This window comes from Phalaenopsis equestris, unplaced genomic scaffold (genome assembly GCF_001263595.1).
Source record: "Phalaenopsis equestris unplaced genomic scaffold, ASM126359v1 Scaffold000002, whole genome shotgun sequence".
NCBI lineage: Eukaryota > Viridiplantae > Streptophyta > Magnoliopsida > Asparagales > Orchidaceae > Phalaenopsis > Phalaenopsis equestris.
Window position 1 is genome coordinate 64,000,439 of NW_018164444.1, and position 9,906 is coordinate 64,010,344.

General features: G+C 34.7%; 2 protein-coding genes across 6 annotated transcripts in view; one reads left to right on the forward strand and one right to left on the reverse strand.

Moving 5' to 3' along the window:
- Window positions 1-4,018, forward strand: part of LOC110023916 (CSC1-like protein RXW8) — a 52,881-nt gene extending 48,863 nt beyond the window's left edge. For 3 of the 4 annotated variants that reach the window (XM_020723765.1, XM_020723683.1, XM_020723841.1), the window contains 3 exons: window positions 1,934-2,212; window positions 3,013-3,246; window positions 3,420-4,018. In XM_020723765.1, coding sequence (XP_020579424.1) covers window positions 1,934-2,212; window positions 3,013-3,246; window positions 3,420-3,560 — 654 coding nt within the window. In that variant the 3' untranslated portion in view covers window positions 3,561-4,018. The remainder of the gene's footprint in view (window positions 1-1,933; window positions 2,213-3,012; window positions 3,247-3,419) is intronic. The other variant, XM_020723606.1, reaches the window with a different exon arrangement.
- Window positions 4,019-5,232: 1,214 nt separating this feature from the next.
- The window catches only part of LOC110018022, a 12,131-nt gene continuing 7,457 nt past the window's right edge, over window positions 5,233-9,906 (reverse strand). The window contains exons 2-5 of one of the 2 annotated variants that reach the window (XR_002293320.1): window positions 8,066-8,293; window positions 7,862-7,955; window positions 7,403-7,638; window positions 5,233-5,621 (exon numbers count right to left, since the gene is read on the reverse strand). Coding sequence is in view for 1 of the 2 variants with exons in the window: in XM_020715233.1 (XP_020570892.1) it covers window positions 7,426-7,638; window positions 7,862-8,293 (645 nt within the window). In the remaining variant the exon portion in view is untranslated. Of the gene's footprint in view, window positions 5,622-7,402; window positions 7,639-7,861; window positions 8,294-9,906 lie in introns of both variants that reach the window. The other variant, XM_020715233.1, reaches the window with a different exon arrangement.

Sequence of the window (9,906 nt, forward strand, 5' to 3'; positions counted from 1 at the left end):
ACTCAGGGTGTTCTTTCCACATGTGTCCTCACAAAAACTGGTTCGAGACACTGCAACAGGAAAATGATGGGTCCGTTCTACTGGGAGACAATAAAGCTCACAGGGTTGTTGGAAGTGGATCAATCAGGATAAGGATGTTTGATGGAGTTGAACGAGTACTGAAAAATGTCAGATACGTACCAGAGCTCAAAAGAAATCTAATTTCTTTAAGTACGTTGGAGTCAAGCGGATGCTCGTTCAAGGCAGAGAATGACTGCATCAGAGTAACCAAAGGCCCTCGTGTCATCATACAAGGAGTCAGGAAAAAAAGGATTGTACTCTCTTATCGGAAGAACCGTGATTGCTAAGTCCATGTATTGTTTGGACTTAGCAGACTCAAGCAAGGGCTGAGGGCCCCTCAGGGGCCAGGTGGAGGGAATCTTTACTTACTTCGTAGCTTCTCAATTGAGGGTCATGGTGGAGAATTGTTATTTTGACCCTCAATTAATGAACTAAGGTAAAAGGGTACTTTTGTAATGTGGTACCACTCACCTACCACATCTCACCTACCGTTCACCCACTGTTCGCCAACCGCTCACCTACCTTCCACCTACCACTCTCTTGCTTCTATAAATAGAGAGGGTGTGAGACTTAGGCTTAAGGGTGTGAGGCTTAGGAGAGCAAGAGAAGAGATCTTAAGCTACCACAAAGGAGGAGAGAATAGCTAGAGAGCTAGAGAGGAGGAGAGCATTTTGAGGTCTTGTATCAAGGTGTCGCTTGTGAGGGAGGCCATAGAAGGAAGATGAGAGCTCATCTCTATGTATAAGCTATGTATTCTCCATTTCTTTTGCCTTAGTGAACTATTTGATTGATTCCCTCCCGTGGACGTAGATCCAGTTGGATCGAACCACGTAAACGATCTGTGTTTGCTTGTGTTCTTTGCGTTTCATTTTTTATGTCAGGAAGTACATATCTCACAACACTAATAATCTGGTAGGTAAACTATTATACAACTGCTTATGCATGATTGTTAACATGCATTCTTTTAAAGGTTTTTAAATAATATGTTATGCATCTTTGATATACATCTCTACTTGATCTAAAGATCATGCAATAATATAATATATACACCACTACTGTAATTTACATGTCCAATAATCTAATAACTTTATAGGAAATTCATGCCTATTTTTCTATTTAACATTATAAATAATATGTTGTAAGCTAACTCTCACTGTCATAAAGCATAAATGAAATCAAACATACATTTAAAAATGATGAAAATTATTGAAATTTAGGAATACAATTATCCACCTAATTCTCAGAAGATTCTCGTCCTTTAATTTGATTGCTCATAGAGTCTTAATCACGGATTTTAATTCATAAGATCTTAGTATTAACTTATTAACAGTTCAAATTAATTGAACTTACATAAATAAAAACATCAAAGTATATTCCATACCTTTTCTTTCTTCTCCTTCTATGAAAGTCAACAATTTTGATTTCTATATCTTTTGAAGCAAGAGTTATTCGATTTAAAATTTGTATTATAATTCAATATAAACTGATATTAATATTTATAAGATTAATTTAAGTAAAGTTATATGAAAATAAAGTTAAACTAATATTACCATAGTTCTCAGTTCATGGGCTTGGCGCAACCTAAACTCCCATAAGGGAACAAATCCGCAACCTCGGGCTGCCCGGCTTTGTTCAGTTCTTCTCACACTAGCCACTTTCTCCTTCCTCTTAATGCTTGAACTCCTCTCCTCCCGCACAAAAGTTAATTCTGTTTTCCTCGCACGAGACGCCTTCTTCTCGGTAACACACATAGTGGTTCGGACGCTTTGTCATTTACTCAAAGTGAGAAATAAATACGGTTATTACAAATACTACTCTTTTACTCAAAGTGAGAAAAATAGTGTTTTAATGTTTTTTTTTCTTCCTTTTACAGGCTACCTTTTTTATTACTTATGTCTTGACTTCAGGCTGGACAAGTTTATGTGCTGAGCTAGTACAATGTTTTTCCCTTACGTATAATCTTCTACAAAAGCATGTATTTAGGAAGAAGGCGGATGATCCGAACAAGGTGCCAACATTTCCATACCATACTGAAGTTCCCAGAGTTCTACTTTTTGGGCTTCTTGGATTCACATGCTCTATTCTGGCACCATTGATTTTGCCATTCTTGATGGTATATTTCTCGCTTGGTTACTTGGTATACCGCAACCAGGTTAGCATTTTATCAGCTCTTTGGCATTTAATTAGAAATCACAGTATTTACTCTACGCTATAGCTTTCCATTTTTAGGGAGACTTTGGTACTGTTGCATCGTAATCCTTAATTAACAAGTGCCGTGTAAAATTTTTTTCCGAAGAGAAGTTATATGGATTAAGGAACTTTTATTAGATGAGAAACTAAAATTAGTAAAGTTAAACAAAACAAATTGCATGCATTTAAATGCATTTTAAGTTACTTTAATCAATATTTCTTGAAGATCAAGTGATTTTGTTAACTATAAATGAGTAGTTTAAGAATATTGAATGTATTTTACAAATGGTGATACTAAGCATGAATTGTGCGTGTATGTGCCTGACAGTATGATACGATAAGATAGAAGCATATTTTGAAATATTATATCATTTAATAGTTATTAAATAAACTAAATATTATAAGATGATGCACTTCTTAACCATAACCGATTAGAATAATTCATGGTTTTTTTTTAAATTAGACCCAGTTAAACTTTGAGGTAATTAGTACAAATTTTTTTCTAGCATTAAAAGTAATTCTTTAAGAAATAGAATTACCAAAATAGCTTAATCTAACTTAATATATATTGAACTATTAGCTTTCAATCGAATAATAAGCATGAAAAAGGTTAAAATAATGTATATATTAATCATACTAGGCACTTGTCATTAGGTTGTCATATAACTTTCTAAAAATAAGGATGAGAACTAAATTTAGTGATTTAGGTTTTACATTTTCCACAACAGGTTGACTTGCATACTGTTTCTTTTCGTTCTTCAGATGCTCAATGTTTATCGTACGAAATATGAGAGTGGGGGACAGCTATGGCCCGTTGTCCACAACACCACAATCTTCTCCCTCGTGCTTGCACAGATAATAGCCCTTGGAGTCTTCGGTTTAAAGAAATCAACGGTCGCATCAGGATTCATGATCCCTCTTGTGATATTCACCCTCCTTTTCCATGAGTACTGCAGAAAACGGTTCCTTCCAATATTCAAAAAATTCTCTGCACAGGTTGGTGCTTAGCTTGGTTTGTACACACCTTTTGTAATACAATTTAATTGCCTTTAGATTTAATCATATATTCCTTTCGACTCATGAATCATATAACTGATAGGAATTACTATGGCTTAGTTTTGATTAAATACGTTAATGCATCGCCTGATGTAATTTTGGAACCCCCACAGGCTCTCGTTGAGATGGACAGACAGGATGAGATGTCGGGAAAAATGGAAGAAATCCATAAGCTACTTCAATCTGCTTATTGTCAGACTGCAACTATTCACGAGGATGAGCTAGTTGACGGGTGTAGCAGAGAGGATAACTAACTCTGGGTCTCTGGTTCCAAATTTAATTCTACACATCTAATTCGGCAGGCTTTTTTTGCGGCGAGCTTAGTTCTCTTTTGAGCCATATTTCAGCTCATTAATCTTCTAAAGTGAATAAGAGAAAGATCCTCCCAGGGAGTATTTTGACACAAACCTCAGTTGTTTTGCATGTTACATAAGTTAACTAGATGGTAGACCAATATATAGATATAGCCATGAAGGGTGTGTAGTTTTTATTTCTAGTTACCTTACTCAATTGGATAAATTAAGCCAGTTTCTGCTTTCTGATATGTTAGAATGATATTGTGTTAGAGTTGTTGCGTACCATAAACTACATTGTGGAATGTTACTAGAATTTTAACTCGATTAGTTCATAGATGTAACCTCAAAAATAGGTACCATTGACATATTGTAGCAATATTTATTGAAATAGCTTACATGCGTCTACTGGTTGCTCCCCTAATCAACAATGGCTGTATAGCCTCAGCGGAAAACAAGACCACCGTGTTGGATTGTACATTTCCTAGCAACACCATGCAAAGCATTTGAGTAAGTGTTGACGGTTGGTCAAGATGATTCAAAAATCTATTTGATTTACTTGGTGATGAAAGCAGGCCGGCTAAGGGAACTTTCAAACTACTTATTAATGTGAACATTTAAAAAAAAAAGTGATGAAGCATAATAGAAAATTGTCAGATTTGCTATGAGATAATACAATGTAAATGATAATCAAATTTTATTGTGCATCGATGTCAAAATAAATACAATGTTTGGTTTTGAGTTTTAATTTGAAAAATGATTGTCTTATCCTGATTTTTTTTAATTAATGTGTATAAAAAATAATGATGGGTCATAAAACTATTGCATTTATTTTGAAAGAAGCATAATATTTGAATAATCAATTAAAACTTATATTACACTTCAAGATAAGACTGACAACCTTGAGCCCATCTGATCAGAAGCTAGTTGAGATTTATTTATCCAATTTATTTCATTTAATGTAGCCGTGGGTTTTAGGATCCCTCATTTTATAAAAGAAATTATAGTTTAAACTAATGGCCTCACCTCAAGGTTCATTTGGAGGGCATCCCTGCTCAATCAAACTCTCAAAAATAAGTAAATAAATACCAGTTGCTACATTTGACATGTCCGCACAAAGATCTTAATTTGACTTGGAATATTGAATGAAAGTTTTTCAATTATATGATTTCAAATTTGCACCATCTCGAAGAGAAGTGAAATCTACAACAGCTGGCGCAATCAAGTGGCTATAAAAATGAAAATTACAGATGAAAAAAAATGACAATTGTTTTGAATACTACAAAAACATTATGTACCATATTCTCAACATGATTGCTCCACCTAACTTCAAATCTCCGAAGAATTCTCAAGTTAGTGCTCAATAAAGGCATGAACCTAAACATCGCTAATCATCATTGGAAATAACTAAAAATACTGAAATAGCTACATAGCAATAACATCAACATGGTAATAAAAGTTTCTCTTGCCAACATAATTAAATCAACCACCCTCTTTCATCCATTTTTTCAATTCTCACTCAAATATTAAAATTCATGGTAAAATCCCGACCAATGTTTTTCATTTTATCAAATTCTCAATAGTTTGATCATGACACACATAAATAGATCGATTTGGTATCGGTTTGTATATAATTTTCCCTTAAAAAATTTTGCAAGTTACTCTCCTAAACGTTCAGAGTAAAAAAAGACAATCTAAATTTTGTATGCTTTGTCGGCTAATAAAAAATATTTTTTGAAGGCTAGAAATTCAAAAATTCAACTGCAAATAATTGGGATTTGGCAAACTTCAAAGCACGTCTTGAAAATATTTCAGCAATGACATTAGAAAGGATGATTGCAGCACTAAGCTCCTTTCTGCTATTCTTGACCATCTTCACTATATGATTGTAACAACCAGCTCGAGGTCGCTGAAGGGGTAAAAAGATTATTTAGAGTTCATAAATATAATGTCAAAGTCTCTTGAACCACGAGATCTATAGCTTGCCCATGAGCCCCATATGACTTATTTGTCATTTTCAACCTGAAAAATTAATATATATTGGTGAACTTTATATTACATTTAAGCTGAGTAAATTTACAAAAAACTAACATTTGCTAAAGAATGAACGTTTATTACTGCTTTATTTTTATAAGAAATGGGCTATTGCTTACAATAATTATAGATCTACTCCTCATGTGCAGGGAAAACATGCAAATTTAGACATGGTGATATAATAAATATAAATCTGAGCCTTAAAAAATCTCCTATATGAGCTTTTAAAACTTTAATTTCTAGAAAGAGAGGGTTATTTAAAATCATAAGAAGCATTGGGGCAAACACTTAAAACTTTAAAATTAAAAGAAGCTCAATATACCTAGACCTGTATCAAATGGTATTCTGGACCTGAATTTCATTGATAGTATCATTTCATTAAACAAAGGAAACCTATACATTAAAATATCCTTCATCAAAAATTGGATTTATCTTTTTTCTGCATGGGACCACGCTAAACCGTTTGGAGAATTTGCAATAAATAACCTTGCTTAAAAAATAAGACTAAGCACGTTGGAGAATTTGCAAGAAATACCCTTGCTTAAAAAATAAGGTGCGAGTTATTCTAGTCTTCATGGAACAGAACTAAACAGTGATTCTTCTTTCTAGGGTAAAGGAGCAATTATGGTTTTCCTTGTTGGTTGTAGAAAAGAATCAGACATATTGAAATTAATTATCATTTTATTAAAAACGTTATGTTCTTGAAGATGATTGTAGCTCCTCATGTTTCCAGTTATGACACATAATTTTGCCAACGTTCTAAGATGACAGCATCAATGGATGAGAGCGGTCGTGATGGCATACAATTATGATAATTAGTTTTGAAATACTCAAAACTGCTCAATCATTTTGAAACAGCATGATTTACTTTTAAAACTAAAATATAAAAATAATTAAAAAACACAAAATAAACAAGTGCTTTAAAAACAAAACTAGACAAAAAAAACATTCTGAATGGGCCCTTTACTAATTACTTTGTAATTGAAAGTATGAATTTTTGGCACACATTTGTCAAGGATTTCTTTGCTCGCTTGCTCAAAAAAGTATATTTTGTTGTTCTATTTTTTAAAAAAAGGATTTGCACTTTAATAAACTAGGTTTGTATGTTTTGCTATAAAGTTTTTTATCCAGAAGAAAGTTTCATAAATAAAAGAAGTTGGAAGGTATATTATTGTCAAGTAAAATGAGAAACATTCACTGCAAGTAGCCCGAATGACACATGTTTGGAATTAACAGAAATTGGCTCATGTTGTCAAGCTATGAGGGCCAAGTTGAAGACCAAAAACTGAGTTGCCTTCTTCAACCATCAAAAGTTCTAGGGACCAAAATATGGTATTTTTAAAAATAAAGAGCAAATTCAGTACAGGCGACTAACCTAAAATAAAAAATCCGATGGACCAAAGTCATGTGGAAGAAGATAGAGAGAGGTTAGCGTTAGTTAGATGATACCTTGCCCTCTACAGAAAATTAAAATCTAAATAAAACCATTCACCGGCTCCTTGCACCAAGTAGCTGCTCCAATCATCACAGATATAAACTTTGTAATGAGACATACCAATTGATACAACTCAGTTACGATGGCTTGGAGTGCACACAAGAAAAATTATAACCAATGGAATCCTTAAGTAGCAATTAATTCATCCTAAAATTTACGTGATTGCACATACGAAGGTCATTCAACAATATATATATATATATATATATATATGATGGTATATAATATATATATAGATAGATAGATAGATAGTTCAGTTAGTTATTTTTCTTACATGCAATGAGCCGCAATTCAGCCTCAGGAAGGAGGCAGGGCATCCACTTCTTCTTCCTTATTCTGAAGGATTTCAGCTTGCTGCATCTCCTTCGCCAGCCATAAGATTTGCATCAATCCACCATTACCAATGTGGCAGAAAAGCATCCACCCTACTATTCTGAACCTCAAAAAAATAAATCTTAGCGCCAGAAAAAATAAACCGATGCCCCAAAGCAGTTGCATATCATTTCCACCCTGTTCGACATCATCAAATCAAGACTAAGTTTTTAAAATAATAATAAACAAAAAACAACTGCCATTTCATTCAACTATTTCCATTTTGAAAATTGCCTGAATCTCTCACAACTTCTACTGTTCGAGCATAAAGGGGATTTCCAAAAGCAAGGCAGTTGATTAATATTCAAATCAGGGAAATCCAATCTTGGATAAAAATATCAAAAATTTGGATGAAACAAACCTTTGCCTTACTTTGAAAGAGCTCTTGACAGGTTTCATTTAGGAAGTCTGCCAGAAGAACACCAGTGAACAGACCCAACGGAACCAAAAGCTCTCTGCTGATAAAAACTGCCATAAGGGCGTCATATAAAATATTGCAAATAAGCAGAGTAACAAGGGACCATGCCAGCATATTCTTTCCAAGGACAAGAAGGCGCTCCCTAACCATTAATTTTGCCTTCTCCCATGGAAATTCTTTTAGGGGTTGTGGAGAGGCATCCAAAATTCGGCCTGTGAGATCGTGCAGGTAAGAGGAAAACTCGGTCACATAGCTGATATGTTTACCCGCTGAAGCCTTTGTTGAGCATAATGTTGGAGCCAGCCTATGAAGGGATCTTGGCCTTCCAGAGAAGCTATGACAAGGAAGATCCCGCCTACTGAGGTTGATTAACGCCTATCAAATATTTAATCAAACTGAATAGGTGAAAATAGGATAGAGATATTCAAATATGTATCCAATTTAAATCGAAAAATGGTGCATATTGACATCACATAGTTTTTAAACTATGGAAGTGATTGAGTGAAATTAAAAGAAAGAAAGGATACTATCAGAATTTCTAGCAGTAATATTCAACAAAAATATAGCATATACTTAAGGTCAACTTATCAAACTTATGCATGATGGCTTCAAAATTTAACTCCAACTCTTTTGACCTAATTGAAAGCTTAAGCAAATGGTCATGGAATTCAACCTATCATCTAATAGATTTGAATCAACTTCATTTAAGAATATGTGATCGAAGTTTCAACCATAACTGATCACACTGCCAGCCTTAATTTTTGTAGATGTTACTATCAGGGCTTATTGGCTATATGTCTTCTTTCTATAAAACATAATGCTTATGAAAATAATTCAGAAAATGTGCTCCAGTTTGTAAAATTCACGGCAATTAGTCAGCCATTCTAGTCTAGAAAAAAAGTCAAATTCAAGAATCAAGAGCAACTTTCTAGCTAGAAGAAAAAATGTTTATATCAAGCTTTCCTACTGTACTGACCGTGATATTAATCCTTAAACCTTTTCATGGGTATTTTAAGAATTTAATTTTCCTAAATTGAAATCAAAATTGTGAGGAAATGAGGTTCCCCACAAAGCAATTGGAACAAAACATTGGATTTTACATATTTAACACCCAAGCTTTGATATCTACATATATAGCACTCACTATATCAAGTGACAAAAAAAAAAAAACCGTCGAAATACCCTAACCCTGTTATCTCGCTGCCCTTTGCCGCAAGTCTCAACATGCTTTACATGTCACCAGTCAAGAAAAGAGCGGCCGACCCTACAAATGAGCAGCTCTGCATGTGGCTTGGAGTTCTCACAAGCAACGGGTCATGGCACAAGGAGCACATATGAGTGAGGGAGATGAGAGAGGTGGAGAGAGACTGTATGGACCAAAGTAAAGGGAGCAGGAGTGATAGCGACTTTTGGGGTTCGATGCAGACAAGAGTGGAGCAGTTCCGTGCGGACAAGAGCGGAGTGTCACGCTCTGCCACATTCGAGAAATCGTCGAGACAAACACTGGATGGAAGATTCTAGAGAAGGTCAGAATATGAGGAGTCATCAAAGGGGCTCTAGAAGATTCCACCACATACCGGAGAGAGCAAGGAGGGAAAGCTCTAAAGAGGATCTAAGAATAACCTAGAATGTTCTAGAGTTATTTATGTACATAAGAATAGTCTAAGAGATAGAATATTATATTGTAATCTAGAAGCTTCTCTTGGATATTGTATAGTCCCACATTGGCTAGATGAAAGGCCAAAGGCATGGAGGAGGCTATAAATAGGAGCTCCTCCCCTCATTTGTAATTACCCAAGCATTGAATCAAAGCATTCTAGTATTCAAGTGCTAATTATTCCTTTCTCTCTATTATTCTTCTTAAGAGTGTTTGGGGCTCATAAGTCCAGTGTTGTGAGGGGTAAGGCTGATTTAGTGCTAAGAAAGAGCGCTAAAGCCGCACGGGTGACTTGAGGAAAGTTAGTCCGTGACAGTTGGTATCAGAGATT